We start from the raw sequence: 16,790 nt of genomic DNA, 5'->3' as shown, positions 1-16,790 counted from the left end.
AGAGATTGAGACCTGGCTGGGAGACCCAGACCCCTGGAGGTGCGAAGCGATGTGAGGCCTGGTGTGTTAAGCGTGGCACCAGCATGGCAGCCAACAATACAAAGAGAGAGAGCGTTTTATTAAAAGAGGAAGACAAGTGACTGGAGGCGGTGAAAGACGCCCTGTGTGCCCCCACTTACCCCCCAAGGGGGGGGCACGCTGATTTCAGTCCCAAAGTCCTCAGTAGCTGATAGCTCAGTTAATAAAGGGTCTGACTGGTCTGTTAGCTCGATGGGCACCGTGCCACCCTTCAGCAAGGCTCAGCTATTTTTAACGACTTTATTATTCGGTGCTTCAGTAGCGTTCATGTTCTGAGTGCCTTCAAGCGCCGCACTTCTGATGCCACACATGCCATTTCCGTTTTCATGCTACTTCAGGGCGCTCCACCAGACCTGCCAGGGCAGAGCGAGGCAGCAGTTTGTGGTTTGAAAAAGTCAATAAAAAAAGGCAGTTACACCCCGCAGTGGCCGCCCTGTTTACACAGCAGTTGTGCCAATGAGGTGTAAAAGTCAGAGCCGCCACTGGAGGGCCATGTGCACAGCTCAGCGTTACCAGCGGAGGTCACAACATGGCTGCCTTAGCAAGGCTGGGGGGGGCATTGATATCTTCATTAGTCATGTGACAGGAACTTTGTGAGGCCGGGCATGTGGGGATGGCACTGGCAGCAGCGAGCCGAGGAAGGCTTTGATGCCCAGATGGCAGGCCATCATCATCACAGTGCCCAGGTCACCACTTTCCACCACCTGCTGAGATGTGGCACCCCCCACTCAAACACCCATGAGGTAAGACCCCATTCACAGTGTTCACTGGGGTCTCCAAGCATCCTCAGCTTGCCCCCTGTTTTAGACCCTGTAATGACCTGGTCCCACCTTGCTGCCCCCATGACTGGATTTAGCTGGCATGACAAGCTTATAATGCCATCTGCCACTGAGCGGTGACTAGTATGCAGTGGCATCGGGGCATCTTCAGTGGTATGCTTGCTGATTGCTTTGCCCTCGTGGCCGCCAGTGTCGCCATCTTTCATGGCAGTTCTGCCTGGCACCATCTTCTAGCAGACTCACAGAAATGCCTGCCTGACATGAGCCCTGCTGTCACCAAAGCAGTGCCCGCATGTGGGACATTAAGGGACGTCAATGACGGTGCCTTCAGAAAGTCTCGAGACCCTTCACTTTTCATGCATTTTGTTAGGTTGCATTTAATTGGCTCAATTCATCCCCCCCCCCCCCCCCCCCCCATCAATCAACACTAAATACCCCCTGAATGACTAAGAGTTTAAACATTTTATTGTAAATTTATTACAAATTAAAAAAAAACTGAAATCTCATGCTGACTCGGGTGCGCAGACCCTTAACTCAGGAGAACATTAAAGCCCCCTTTGGCAGCCATTCCCGCCTGACACAACAAGCTCCCCACACTCATTCCTCTCTCAAGCTCTGTCACGATGGACGGAGACCCTCGGTGGTGGGCTATTTTCAGGACCCTCGAGAGATGTTCAAGTCTGAGCTCTGGCTGGCCCCCTCAAGTACATTTCCAACATTGTCCCTACGCCTCTATTATGTTCTCCAGCCCGGCTGGAGGTCTGCAGCAGGTTCTCATTAAGGGGGTCTCTGCACTTCGCCTCGTTCAGCTTCTCCCTGAAAATCAACCCCACCGTGTGGCTCGACCAGCACCGTCCTTCAGCGTTGGATGAGCATAGCGCAGGTGAAGAGAGGTGCCAGGTGACCCCCCCAGACTTGACCAGTCCAACTTCGGCTTCACCAGGCCAGACTTGTGCCAGTGCTGCCAGTAGAGGCTCCAGCTCCCCGCCTGCCATTCTGATTGAGTAGACGGACGGACAGACGAAGAGGTGGATGGATGGAGAGGTGTGTCAGTGAATACTAAGAAAGAACAAGAAAATGTCTGCACGGCGTAACACTCAGGGGGCTCAGTCAATTTGATGACTTTGGTGATTGACGTTCTCTTACTTACTTTTGTTTATTAAATATTTTTATAACTGTGAGACATCTGCAGAACTGAAGCACAGTGACATGTGTTAGTAGACCACGATACACCTGTGAGGGGCTCAATGGTGACTTATAATGCCATTCATTGATCAATCACTTAACTGGCAGCATTTGTGGCTCACGCCCATGTAGCTCACGCCCGCCTTGCATCCAACGCTTCCTGTGGATGAGGGGGCTGGAAAGTGGAAGGACGGGGGGCCGGTTATTTGATTTAAGCTCTGCATGCCCCCCTCACCCAGTGAAAGTGCTGTTTCATGTGCTTTGTAAGAGCGATTGAGACGACCCACAGGCCCTGATGGCTTGGGCAGTTTGCACCCGCTGTTTCAGTCTAAGAAATTGCTGGGGTTTGTCAGTACCAGATCTCAGCATGAAAGGCGCTATATAACGCCAAGACTCATTGATTGGTTCATTTACACACACTGGGTTTATTTATCATGCAGTTTGAAAGGCGTTATATAATCTGAATCTTTACATGCGCTGCCTCTGATACATCACAACTGTATGCTTAAAATGAACTCAATTTAGAGCGTGTGCACTAAGAAAGGCGCTATATACCTTAAGAGTGACTGATTGGTTGGCTCACCTGCACACACTGTCCATGCCTAACACTCTTGTCCACACAGTCTCGTTCCTCACAGTCCGATTGTCCACTGGGGGCCATTCTGCAAACGCCAAGTGATTTTCATGTGCCGTCTGGCCATAAAGAGTGGAGAGTTGCAGTGGTGGTCGCCCTTCTGGAAGTTTCTGCCATCTCCACACAAGTTCACTGGAGCCCAGCCAGGGAGACCACCAGGGTTTGGCTGACCCCTCGTACTGAGGCTCTTCTCCCACAGTTGCTCCATTTGCTCGGTTCGTTGTTGGTCCGAACGTCTTCCATGTAAGAATCACGGAGGCCACGGTGCTCTCAGGACCCTCCAATGCTGCCAACATTTCTAGCCTTCCCCCCTGATTGGCACCTCAACACAATCCTGTCACCGAGCCCTGCATGCACCCGTGGGACCCCCCATAGACCGGCGTGTGTCTCCAACTAATCAGTCCAGTCAACTGAACTGACCATAGATGGATACCACGATAGGCGCAGAAACGTCCCGGTGGTGCCCACCTACCTGGCTGAAGTTGAGGCTCTGAACACTGGGGTCTGCTAAAATTGTTTTTCCGCTTTCTCATTCGGGTGTGATGAGTGTCCCCTGATGAAGAAAAAAAGAAAAAAGAATTTTAACAGTTTGAACCCAAGGCGGCAACACAACAACACGTGAAAACAGTGAAGGGGTCTGCAAGCTGACTGACCAACACCAGGACGCCGTCTCACTGCCCACCGACAGCAGGACGCCATCTCACAGCCCACCGACAGCAGGACCACATCTCACAGCCCACTGACACCAGGACGCCATTTCACATCCCACCAACAGCAGGACCCCATCTCACAGCCCACCGACACCAGGACGCCATTTCACAGCCCACCAACACCAGGACACCATCTCACAGCGCACCAACAGCAGGACGCCATCTCACATCCCACCGACAGCAGGACGCCATCTCACAGCCCACTGCCACAGCCCATCAGCACTTGCAGTGCCCAGCATATGGACCAGGGGTCCCCAGCTCCAGTCCTGGAGGGCCGCAGTGGGCTGCAGGTTTTCATTCTAACCCTTTTCTTCATTGATGGCCAGTTTTTGATGCTAATTAACTCCTTTACCATTCCCTTGAATTGATTTGTTTTTTAAGATTCGTTCCCCTGAATTTCTTCATTTCTTTCCTCAAATGGCACCCAAACATAAATGAAATGTGAAGTGAGTGAGCCAGCAGAAGACCACCTAAGTCAGGGCCTCAAACTCTAACCAAATTCACTCCAACCAGTTGTTTAATGAGGTGCCGAGTCTCGTTGTTAATTAAACCTGCTCTTTAATTCCACGGCTTGTTGCTGCTCTCATTGTGTGATTGTTGAGTTTCTCTTTTCTGTTCAAATGTTTTGTGGACCTGAGTAGATCAACATTCCTGAGACCCTCATCTTTCTTTATTTCCACTTATTTTATGATGGACACAGTTTGCTGGTCTCATTTTGTATCTCGTTGATTGGCTGCTAATTAAGGGGTCCGAGTCTTCAAGGGCAACTCACTTAAAATGAAGGCAAAAGGAGTGAATTAGCAGCAAAAACAGAAAAAGGGTAAGAATGAAAACCTGCAACCAGTGCGGCCCTCCAGGACCCCTGGTATAGACATTGAGGACCCCCAAATGTGATTAGACCCCCTTTTAGAACCATTTGCCCCCTGCTTCTCTTTGTTTATTTATTTTTTTTTTTTTTTTGCACAGTGTGGGCAGCACTGGTGATTGTGCCATCATTGCCAGTCATAAAACCAATACCCTCCTGGCTGAACCCAAGTCAGTGAGGGTAACCAAAAAAAAGGGGGCACTGAGCCCCCCAGAATTAGTCTGGGTAGGTTCTTCAGATCAGAGGAGTGAGTCTTGTCAGAAGATCCCGTCCTGCCAGTCATGCCCAAGCCGCCTGGCACAGTGGTCAGTCAGCGCTGCCAGTTTTCAGCCCTGAGAGAAGCTGGCATGTTCTCGCTGTGTAGCTTGTGCCCATTATTTCATGGCTGTCTTTATTCAACACACACACATCTCAAAGACGTCCACATTGATTGATGCCCAGTCTGGGGTTGTGTGTGGGTGTAGGTGGGTGGTCTGGGGTGCCAATGCTTCCCGCTGAGTTAAGCCCTGGCTGACATTTTGACCCAGAAGAGCAGTTTACAAATCTGACCGATGGAGGGATGGAAGTTCAAACCTGTTATGTGGAATCATGAAGCTGAAGGCTCCAAAAATTAACAGTGGGTTCAAGACAGGCGCCTCACCAGGAAGGAGAGCGCAGGTGCCAGTCAGTCAACAGTGGGAGGAAATTCGCCTGAACGTGGAGAGAACATGCAAATTCAGGGAGGAGGCCAAACGTCATCCCAGCGGACCGCAGGTTATGAATTTGTGGAGAGCCGTTAAAAATTTGCATGATGTGAGTGGCCTGGGGGGGCACAGCACAATGAGCTCACAGCTTCTCGGACTGCTGAGTCTGAACTGGCCCAGTGGGTGCCCGCTGCCTTGTGCCAGTGCTGCCACTAGAGGCTCCAGCTCCCCGCCTGCCATTCTGATTGACTGAATGGACGGACAGATGGAGGGCTGGATGGATGGAGAGGTGTGTTAATGAATACTATGACAAAACAAGAAAATGTCTGCACGGCGTAACACTCGGGGGGCGCAGTCTATTTGATGACTTTGGTGATTGACGTTTTCTTACTTACTTTTGTTTATTAAATATTTTTGTAACCATGAGACATCTGCAGAACTGGAGCACAGTGATGTGTGTTAGTAGACCACAATACGCCAGTGGGGGGCTCAATGGCATTATATAATGCCATTCATTGATCAATCACTTAATTGGCAGCATTTGTGTAAGTCAGGGCATGGGCACAAGTGTGCCCGACATACGTGGCTCACGCATTCCTTGCATCCAACACTTCCTTTGGATGAGGGGGCTGGAAATTTGATTTAAGCCCTGAGCGTCCCCCTCACCCAGTGAAAGTGCTGTTTAGTGTGCTTTGTAAGAACAATTGAGACGAAAGGCGCTATATAACACATACAGGCCCTGATGGTTCGGTCAGTTTGCACCCGCTGTTTCAGTCTAAGAAAATGCTGGGGTTTGTCAGTACCAGAGCTCAACATGAAAGGTGCTATATAATGCCAACACTCATTGATTGGTTTTTCATACAGCATGAAAGATGCTTTATAATCTAAACCTTTACACACGCTGCCTCTGATACATCAGAACTGTCTGCTTAAAATGAACTCAATTTAAAGGGTCTGTATTAAGAAAGGCGCTACATATACCTTGATAGTGATTGGGTGGTTCCCCTGCACACACAGTCCACACCTAACACTTGACTTGTCTGCTAAGCATGAATGTCCTTAATAAGTGTGCTCAGTCAGAAAGGCGCTATGTAACTTTACTATTGATTTATTGATTAACACACAATGGCCACCTCTAATACATCTGAACTGTCTCTTTAACATTTTAATTTACAGACAGGAGCAATAAGAAAGGCGCTATATACTTTCAATAGTGATTGGTTGATTTGCCCAGTGTTCCCATCATGTAATAGTGACTGGTCAATTGATTGATTGATTGATTGATTGATTGATTGATTTACACACACAGTCTGCCTCTAATACACAGGAATTGTCTGCTTACATTTAACTTGATTTAAAGTGTGTGCATTAAGAAAGGCGCTATATACCTTGATAGTGATTGTTTGAATTGTTGGCTCAGCATGAACTTCCTTAACAAGCATACTCAGTAAGAAAGGCGCTATATAACTTTAGTATCGATTGATTGATTTAATCACTCTGTCTACCTCTAACACACTGGAATTGTCAGCTTAACATGAAGCATACTGAAAGGTGCTATATACCTTGACGGTGACCGATTAGTTGATTTCCCCACACTGTCCACTCCTAATACACTGGAACTGTCTGCTCAGCAGTAACTTGCCCTCTAAGTGTTCACAATAATAAAGGCACTATATACTGTACCTTCAATAGCAATTGATTGATTGATTGAGTTTCCTCTCACACATTGGAATGGTCTGCTTAACATTAACTTGGTTTATAAAAATGCCCAATTTGAAAGGCACTATATAGCCCACATACTGATTGGTGGATTGATTGAAGTGCACACACCATCTGCCTCTGGCACACTGGCATTGTCTGCTCAACAGTAACTTTATTGATTTATAGAGCTGTGCAATCAGAAAGGCGCTATATACTGTCACTAGTGATGGATGGGCTGGTTTGTCCGCACTTTCCACTCCTAATACACTGGAATTGTCTGCTCAGCTTTCACTTGCCCACTAATGGGAAGGCGCTATATACAGTTAGGTCCATAAATATTTGGACAGAGACCACTTTTTTCTAATTTTGGTTCTGTACATTACCACAATGAATTTTAAATGAAACAACTCAGATGCAGTTGAAGTGCAGACTTTCAGCTTTAATTCAGTGGGGTGAACAAAACGATTGCATAAAAATGTGAGGCAACTAAAGCATTTTATTAACACAATCTCTTCATTTCTGGGGCTCAGAAGTAATTGGACAAATGAAATAGCTGGAAATTTCTAATACTTGGTTGAAAACCCTTTGCTGGCAATGACAGCCTGAAGTCTTGAACTCATAGACATCACCAGATGCTGGGTTTCCTCCTTTTTAATGCTCTGCCAGGCCTTTACTGCAGCGGCTTTCAGTTGCTGTTTGTTTGTGTGCCTTTCTGTCTGAAGTTTAGTCTTCAACAAGTGAAATGCATGCTCAAGTGGGTTAAGATCAGGTGACTGACTTGGCCATTCAAGAATTCTCCACTTCTTTGCTTTAATAAACTCCTGGGTTGCTTTGGCTGTATGTTTTGGGTCATTGTCCACCTGTATCATGAAACGCCGCCCAATCAATTTGACTTCATTTAGCTGGATTTGAGCAGACAGTATGTCTCTGAACACCTCAGAATTCATTCGGCTGCTTCTGTCCTGTGTCACATCATCAATAAACACTAGTGTCCCAGTGCCACTGGCAGCCATGCACGCCCAAGCCATCACACTGCCTCCACCGCATTTTACAGATGATGTGGTATGCTTTGGATAATGAGCTGTTCCACGCCTTCTCCATACTTTTTTCTTGCCATCATTCTGGTAGAGGTTGATCTTGGTTTCATCTGTCCAAAGAATGTTTTTCCAGAGCTGTGCTGGCTTTTTTAGATGTTCTTTAGCAAAGTCCAATCTAGCCTTTCTATTCTTGAGGCTTATGAGTGTCTTGCACCTTGCAGTGCACCCTCTGTATTTCCTTTCATGCAGTCTTTTCTTTATGGTAGACTTGGATATCGATACGCCTACCCCCTGGAGAGTGTTGTTCACTTGGTTGGCTGTTGTGAAGGGGTTTCTCTTCACCATGGAAATGATTCTGCGATCATCCACCACTGTTGTCTTCCGTGGACGTCCAGGTCTTTTTGCGTTGCTGAGTTCACCAGTGCTTGCTTTCTTTCTCAGGATGTACCAAACTGTAGATTTTGCCACTCGTAATATTGTAGCAATTTCTCAGATGGGGTTTTTCTGTTTTTGCAGCTTAAGGATGGCTTCTTTCATCTGCATGGAGAGCTCCTTTGACCGCATGTTGTCTGTTCACAGCAAAATCTTCCACATGCAAGCACCACACCGCAAATCAACTCCAGGCCTTTTATCTGCTTAATTGATGATGACATAACGATGGACTTGCACACACCGGCCCATGAAATAGCCTTTGAGTCAATTGTCCAATTACTTTTGAGCCCCTGAAATGAAGGGATTGTGTTAATAAATTGCTTTAGTTGCCTCACATTTTTATGTAATCGTTTTGTTCACCCCACTAAATTAAAGCTGAAAGTCTGCACTTCAACTGCATCTGAGTTGTTTCATTTAAAATTCATTGTGGTAATGTACAGAACCAAAATTAGAAAAAAGTTGTCTCTGTCCAAATATTTATGGGCCTAACTGTACCTCAAGAGTGATGGATTGGTTGGTTCACCTGCACACACAACCCACTCCTAACACTCTCAACTTGTCTGCTCAGCATGAACTTCCTTAGACAGAAAGGCGCTATATAGCTGTAGTAATAATTGATTGATTAACACACACTGGCCACCTCTAATATGTCTGAACTGTCTCTTTAACATTAAATTGTTTAATAGACAGGAGCAATAAGAAAGGAGCTATATACCTTAATAGTGATTGGTCGATTGATTGATTGATTTGTACAAACCATTTTCCTCTAATACACTGGAATTTTCTCCTTAATTTAGTTCATAAGCATGTTTATTTAGAAAGGCGCTATATAACACAAATATTGCTCTTTTGATGGAGTCATTGATTGATTCACTTTCTACCTCTGACACATCTTAACATTTACTTGATTTATAAGAGTGTGCAGTAAAAAGGCGCTATATGCGCTCAGTAGGATCTGATTGGTTATCAGTTGGTCTGCACTTACTGCCCACTTCTAGTACACTGGAAATGTCACAAGGCGCTATATACCTTCCACTGAGATTGCGCGGCTCATTTATGTTTCCAGCCTTCTCTTCTCTTCTCCTCTCTTCTCTTTTTTAGCCTTTTGCTCCTGTTTACTGAACACTTCATCCTTGTGACTTCAAGCACACCCACCGATGGCCACTGAGGACCCTCCAGTTGGCATCAGTGGGTCTCTACAGCAGGAGTGTTTCAGAAGCCCCCCCTTGTTATTATGTCACCTGTTTCCTCCAAGTATAAAACACACAAACTCCTTCTCACTGATCAGTACCCATCACCCCAATCCCGGCCCACTAGCCCCCCACCCTAATCCCAACCTGCTAACACACACTCCAAGACAGAAGACACAAAGACACGGGTGTGCTGCTTGAATGGCGTCCCCTTTTATTGACTTTATTGAGTTTTGAGCACAGTGGGCTTCTCTGCCCTCTTTATTTCTTTCTTTCTTGTTCGCCTGTTGGCCAGGTCATCACTTGTGTGCCCACCATGCCAAAGGGGCAGTGTGCCTCCATGCTTACTTGCCACTGGTCATACGAGTTGTGGTCACGGTTGTGACTGTACCACCATCTGGAAAAAAAAAATATCAAAGTAATGTGAGACCCTCAGTGCTACCAACTGGATCATGGCACCCACTGGCATTCCAGTTCCCATCCTATTACCCCTCCAATAATAGGCAGTGCCCACTCGGCTACCCGCCTGTTAGTTAAGACCCATGGCTGTGTCAGTCCCAACTCTCTGAGATGTGAATGGAGTTAAAATATTTAAAAACTTAACAAAAAGAGAAAATATTTGAAAACTTACCTTTGCCCATATTTGTTGTTCTGAAAAAAAAAAAAAAAAGAAGAATTAACAATAACCAATAAATCCTGAGGAGGGGGCATCCTCAGACCTTCACCACTCTGCCAGAATATGCCAGTTATAGACAATGGGGCAAAGGGAGTAAAGAATACAACAGAATAGGCTTCCTTTTATATAGTGCCTTTCACATAGTGACAACAATGCCAGGGTGCTTTACAAGGGCAACTGTTCAAATGTTTTATAAAGTGAATTGAATGGGCACCCTTGGGGTCACACAGTGAGTCCATGGTGGGAACTGAACGGGCAGCCTTTAAGATTACAGACCAGGGCCTTATCCACTAGGCCGTTCAAAATAAAGAACCCTCACTCCCAAATAAAAGCAAATGATCACAGCAAGAGAAAATATAAAATCCCCCCCCCCCCTCCGATTGACTGTCAGCTGTTAAATGGGCATCAGGTAAATCTGTCCAAGTGCCACACAGAAACACCCAGCAAGCCTTTTAGAGTCTAACACCTCAAGCTGGACCTTTGGGTTTGTTAGCTTATGTTGTGGTTTGTTACACATGAGGTGGGAACAGAATACAGTTTATTATTATGGGATGTAGCGGTAATTAAAAAAAAGGCATCTGAACCCTTACTGCCTATGAGAAGCAGCTTGAAAGTAGAATTAGCCCCCTTGAGTCCCACAGGAGAACTGCAATCTGGTAGGCTTTAGGCTTTGATGTGTACTTATATGCCCACCACTGCCCCCCCCGTATGCTACAGGCAAAAGCCTTGGGTTTGAATTCCATGTGTGCCTGTGCTCACCAACTCACCGCGCCCCCTTGTGTCCCACAGGAGAACTGCAGCTCCTTGATTTTGAGTCTGATAAACTTCTAGTTCCACGTGTGTCTATGCCCACCTTCTCACTACTACACCCCCTTGTGTCATGCACAGGAAACCACAAACTGCTACCTTGGGTGTGACGCCCACTGTGTTCACCAACTCCCTGTGCCCCCGGGTGTCCCCCATTGGAAACAATTAGATAAACTTTATTAATCCCAAGGGGAATTGCACACGTGGACAGCAGCAGAAACATAAAACCAAGGCTACAGCCAATCGATCAATTGATATGTAAATACAAATAAAGAAATAAATAAATGGATATTGTTCAGATATTTCAGAAAGTTATTTCAAATAAACTTAACGAGTGCCCCGGGAGGAACCATTAAAATGCCAGATAAAAGTGAGCAGAAAAGACCCCCAGAGGCGTGGTGCTCCAAAAGAGCGCCTCCTGGAGGGGACGGAGGGGATTTCTCGTGATGGCACAGACCAGGCTGCTCCCTGTATGTCTGTGCCCACCTACTGTGGCATTCAGACTGGTATGCTCCTGGTCCTACCATCTCACTGCGCTCTCTTGTGTCCCACAGATCTCTTGGTTCATCCCCTGCACCCCCCCCCCTTCGGTGTGTATCCCCCCCAGTCACCCAAGCGGGGCTCACCTGGACTCTTCTGTTTCCAGAAGGCTGCGGTAGGTGGCGATCTCCTGCTCCAGCCGCGTCTTGATGTCCAGCAGGAGTTTGTACTCACTGGACTGGCGCTCTGTGTCCTGGCGCACCTGTGCCAGCTCTGCCTCTAGCGCGTGGATGGTGTTCTGGAAGCCCATCAGCATGTTGCCGTAGCGGGCCTCTGTTTCTGCCAGCGTGTTCTCCAGGGCTGCTTTCTAAATTTGCAGACAGAGAGTTAGGATGGCATATGAGGTGAGGCTGTGGTGGCCGGCCCACCCACGAGCCCCACACTGACCGTGCTGAGGAGGGACTGCAGCTCGATTTCCAGCCCCTGGACGGTGCGCCGCAGCTCGTTGATTTCTGTCTTGCTGGTCTGAATGGCTTCTGTGCTGCTGGCCACTTCTTTGTTTAGCGTTTCAAACTGGGAAGGTGAACAGAGTGGAGGGGGGGGGCATTAGTGGGGTGTCAAAGGCGCTACATTAAGGAGAGATTAAGTAGGCGTTGTCTGCTCTCTGGCGCTCCTCTGCTACTCACCTTGGTGGCATACCAGGCTTCGGCATCCCTACGGTTCTTTTCCGTGACCCCTTCGTACTGAATTCTCATCTCCTCCAGTAACTTGTTCAGGTCCTCCTGGGGGGCCGCGTCCACCTCTACGTTGACCGTTCCACTCAGCTGATTGTGCAGCCCCTGCAACTCCTAGTGTTTGGAGAAAAAAGAGGACAGCGCCGGTCAGCGAGTGAAGCAACAGGGGTCACACCCTGCTCAATGGGGTCCCACTGAAGTACTGACCTCCTCATGGTTCTTCTTCAGGTAGGCCAATTCATCCTGCAGGCTTTCAATCTGCATCTCCAGGTCGGCTTTGGTCAGGGTGGTCTGGTCCAGCAGTCGGCGCAGGTTGGCAATGTCGTTCTCCACAGACTGCCTCATCATGAGCTCATGTTCAAACCTGTTACGCACAAGGGCAACGGCAGGGAGGAGGGTCACCAGGGGCTACACAGAACAGGGCCAGGGACTTCTACAAAGAGGCCACTTAGGGGATGGACAGAACTGAGAGTGAGGGACTTCTGCAAAGGGGGCATTGGATTGTGGGCAGTGCCATGTGGGCTCAATTTAGGCAAACACTTCTACACAGAGCCCAACCCACCTAGGAAAGTTGGGGACTTCTACACAGGGTCACTAGAAGGTGGACAGTGCCAGGTCCATTCAGGACAGTTGCAATCTTCTTGAGATGGATCAGCATAGAACTGATTCTGCTCAGGAGAGTCGGGGTCCTCTGCACTGGGGTCACTAGAGGGTGGACAGTGCCATGTGGACTCAAGTTCGTCAGACACTTACACATAGGGAAGTCAGAGAACTCTACACAGGTATCACTAGAGGGAGTATGATGCCATGTGGGGTCAAATCAGTCAAACATTTGGGGTGAACCAGTGGCTGGACAGAGCCCTGTCCACTTAGGGGAGGTTGAAACTTGTACATTTGGGCCATTAGAGGGTGGACAGCATTGATTGCATTGAAATCAGTCAGATGTTTTTGCAGGTGGGTCACCAATGCCCTGCACAGAGCCGAGTCCACTCCGGAGAGTTAGATATCAATAGGGGGTTGGACCATGCCAAGTGCGCTCAAGTTGGATGCATTGCTGGCTGGGCAGAGCCCAGACCACTCTGGAGAGTTAGAGGCTTCAACTTAGGGGCCATTAGAGGGGGGACAGTGGCAAGTCCATTGAAATCAATGTGACATTTCTCTAGATGGGTCACCATGGAGGAAGCCAAGTCCACCCACAGGACAATTAGAGGCCCCTCAGGTATCTACAGTACTTTTCCAAAGCAGCCATCACAGACTGGATGAAAACAAGTGACCCTGGAAAAGTCAGAATGGTCAGATATACCACAGAGTGCCCAGAGCCAGTAAGCCCACCCTGCAGAGTGGTAACACACAATGGAGCCATTCATGTTCACCATCTGAACCACCAAGGACTTCATAGCTAGCTGGACATGAGGCAGCCATCTAGAGAAGTGTCCAGGCCATGTGTAGGTCAGACATATGACGGTCATTTCAGGTTTCAGCACACCACCCACTAAGTATAGTCAGAGATGTATTACAGGGGGTCCGCACTTGGCCCAACAGGACAGCATGTGTTGGTCACTCTAGATCAGGCTGGTCCAGGGAGATGACTACAAACACTACTAAGCCCACATTTGGTTGGCATTTAACCCAATTAGGTGCCCAGAGGTGAATAACACTTACTTGGTCCTGAAGTCATCAGCTGCCAGCTTGGCATTGTCAATCTGCAGCAGAGTCCTGGCATTGTCCAGGGTGGCATCATTGATCTGTGAAGCAGAAATTACACTTTTAACAGATCAGCACGCCTGCAATGAGCCCTCACCTGACACCTGCCCCACACGACCTCCCTTATCCTACATTTCACCTGCCCATCGTGCCCCTTTACCTTGTCCTTCAGGTCCTGGATGGTCTTCCAGTAGGCACTGTAGTCCCGTTGAGCAATGGGTGACTGCTTGTCGTAGAACTCGCGGATCTGCACCTCCAGCTTGTGGTTAGCAGCCTCCAGTGAGCGCACCTTCTCCAGGTACGAGGCCAGACGGTCATTCAGGTTCTGCATGGTGGCTTTCTCATTCAGGTTGGCCACCCCACCCAACTCCACACTGCTGAACCCCCCACCCATACCTCCTCCCAGGCCACCTCCTAAACCAAAGCCACCTCCACTGCCCCCTCCCAGGGCACTGGACAGGCTGAAGTTCCCTGAGCCATAGGAGGAAGGACCAGAGGAGACCCTGTTGGCCACTGAGTAGGAGATGCGGTTGCCCGAGCCAATACTCCCGCCGTACATGCTGTGTGCTCGGGGGGCTGGCCCCGAGGAGTACACAGATGTTTGGTATGATCGACGAACAGACATGATGAACGAGGAGTGCTGCTGCCTTCCAAAGTCGGTGTCACTTACAGCCTCGAGTGTGGAGTCCGAGTGAGTGAGTGAGTGAGTGCCTGCCCGCCTGCCCGCTCACCTGCTATATACGCCGTCAGATGGGCGTGTTGCTGAGCAACAGGGCACCTCCCCTGAGTGCTGCTAATCTTGGAGGGTAGAAAGGTGCATTCCAGAAGAGCGCTGCCGCCATCGCCTGTTTGCATTAAGCTGGCAGGATCAAGAAGCAATCAATCCACCGCCACCCCCCCCCCACCCAACCCCCAAACCCACCCTAACCAGGTGTGTTCTTGGAAAGCTGCCAGCTCTGCAGAAATCTAAAGCAGCGGCCAGGACAGCCGGCCATGGAGCGGACACACCCAGCTGAAAGAAAAACAAAAGAAAGCCTGCTGGGCTTAGCGGGCGAGGAGCTCGAAAATAAGCAAGCCCCACAAAGGCACCTTTGTCGTGGGAGATAACGGCTGGCAGCGCCAACCTTGCATACCCTGAGTCTGCTGGGCCTGTGCCTCGATTTGATCTAAAAATTCAATCCTTCGCAAGGCAGGGTGAACAAGCTGGAACCCGTGCCGCCTGTGCCCTCTGATTGAGCGCGTGCAGAAGGGCTGAACACGAAAGGCGCTTTATAAGACTGAGGAATGAACGAATGAATGGGTCGGTCTCTGCAAAAGACACTGTAGGTGATTTAAAATGATGCCGGCAAACTCAAGGAGGTCCATCTACTGAGTGCTTTGTGTAAGGCGCTATAAAAAACTAAACATGCCAGTGATGGCAGTAATTCAAAAGGCAACATAACTTGTAGGACTTGAGTGATTTCACAAGCCACTGTGAGGCGCCATATGTGAACGAAATGATATCAGCAACCCTCAAAGAGGGCTTTGTGTAAGGCGCTATATAAAACTAAGCATGAATGAATGTCTATTTAGAGGCAGGAGTACAAAGGGAGACTCCATTCATAACCTGCAGGACTGCAACTTTTGGGCGTCACTGTTAAAGGCGCTATATAAAAGCAGGGCTGGGTCAACGGTAAAGGGGTAGGCACTAGATGACTTCAACTGCCTCAGAGACCCCCCTTTTCTTGATTAGTTTCTTATCTCATATAGCACCTTTCTAAAGTGCCACCATGCAAGTGTAAACCTGGTAAGCAGGGTAAGTGGCCTGCTCGGGGGTCACACGGTGGGCCGGACACCAAAGCCGAACTGGCAGCCTTGCTGTTCCAAGTCCAGTACCTGAGCTACGAGGCCACATAGCATTACGGCTCACTGTGAAAGGTGCAGAATGTGACACTGTGAGTCAGGGGTGCCAGGGCCAAACCTGGCAGCACTGGGTGCAAGGCAAGAACCAACCCTGCACAGGGTGACAGTCCACTCTGAAAGGCACTATATAATATTAGGAGCTCTCTCCAGCTGACCCCTGTCATTGAGGTGTTCTTCAAATGCTAGCCTAAGGTTGTGCCCAGTCTGCTTTTTTCAGAAATGGAGTTTGAGAAAATCCCAAAACTAAGAAAGAAGACGAGCCGCATGGCAGCGGGGTGTATTGAAATGTCAGCTCCAGGCCCAAATGGACAGCCCCCCCCCCCACCACCTTGTGTTCTGGGCCGGCCGCTGGCTCACATGCGTCACTGAGGCGGTAAAGTCGGCGTGTTCCTGCCTGCTGCCCAGCACTTCTCTCCCCCCCATTTTGTTTGGACAAGCAGCCCTTTTGTTCCTCTGCACTCGGCCGCGCCCTTCCGCTGCCCGCTCTCACTTTCATACCTCTGCGACTTTCTGCCACTCCTGCGCTCCTCTGAGCTTTTGTCTGCCCTGCCGCACCTTGGGCTGACCAGAGATCGGTGGGGGGTGGCTCATGGCCGCTGCTGCCCTAGCCGTGTGCCCAGTCTGGCGCTGCATTTCTTTGAGCCTTGTCTCTAACTTGTGCCAGGTGTGCACTGATGACTGTGGGGGGAGACCTCCAGGGCCCCTTAGTGCTGTGAAGTGTGGGCGTGGCAGCGGTGGGGGAGGTGCTGCGGTTTGTGGACATCAGTGGGACATTCTTTAGTTGTGAGGTGAGGGTGTGAAGGATCGACGCTCTGAAAGGCGCTATATATCAGACTACAGAGGCCAGGGGTCTTCCATTCCATTCGGTCGGAGTGTGAAGTTGAGCTTATTGTGTTTTTTTTATAATGAATCTTAGGCTGCTGAAGCAGAGCAATAATAAAGCAGCAGGCTAATGTGTCATGGCCGGGCACAAGTGTACCACACGTTACACACACACACACACTTCAGTTAAATGAACACACACACACACACACACTGTACAAACACACCACCACTACACACACACATGCATCACCTGTACCTGCAATCACATCACACACCACGGCACAGGCTGTCACGGGTCAGGGTGACATGAGGTGTGTGTTTACACGGGTGGGGCAGACGGCACGACGCGTTGGGTACCTCAGGCGACC

At 48.9% G+C, this 16,790-nt stretch overlaps 1 protein-coding gene across 1 annotated transcript; it reads right to left on the bottom strand.

Moving 5' to 3' along the window:
* Positions 1-9,485: 9,485 nt before the first annotated feature.
* On the bottom strand, positions 9,486-14,419 carry LOC114665266 (keratin, type I cytoskeletal 15-like). The gene is made up of 7 exons (XM_051936467.1): positions 13,856-14,419; positions 13,654-13,736; positions 12,199-12,355; positions 11,944-12,105; positions 11,705-11,830; positions 11,404-11,624; positions 9,486-9,945 (listed from the first exon to the last, which is right to left on the bottom strand). Exons 1-7 carry the CDS (start codon positions 14,318-14,320, stop codon positions 9,894-9,896), a joined length of 1,266 nt encoding a protein of 421 aa, XP_051792427.1. The 5' UTR covers positions 14,321-14,419; the 3' UTR covers positions 9,486-9,893.
* Between the last annotated feature and the right edge of the window lie 2,371 nt (positions 14,420-16,790).

This window comes from Erpetoichthys calabaricus, chromosome 14 (genome assembly GCF_900747795.2).
Source record: "Erpetoichthys calabaricus chromosome 14, fErpCal1.3, whole genome shotgun sequence".
NCBI classification, from domain to species: domain Eukaryota; kingdom Metazoa; phylum Chordata; class Cladistia; order Polypteriformes; family Polypteridae; genus Erpetoichthys; species Erpetoichthys calabaricus.
Note: the sequence above shows the minus strand (reverse complement) of the source record. Positions and strands in the feature narration are given on the sequence as shown.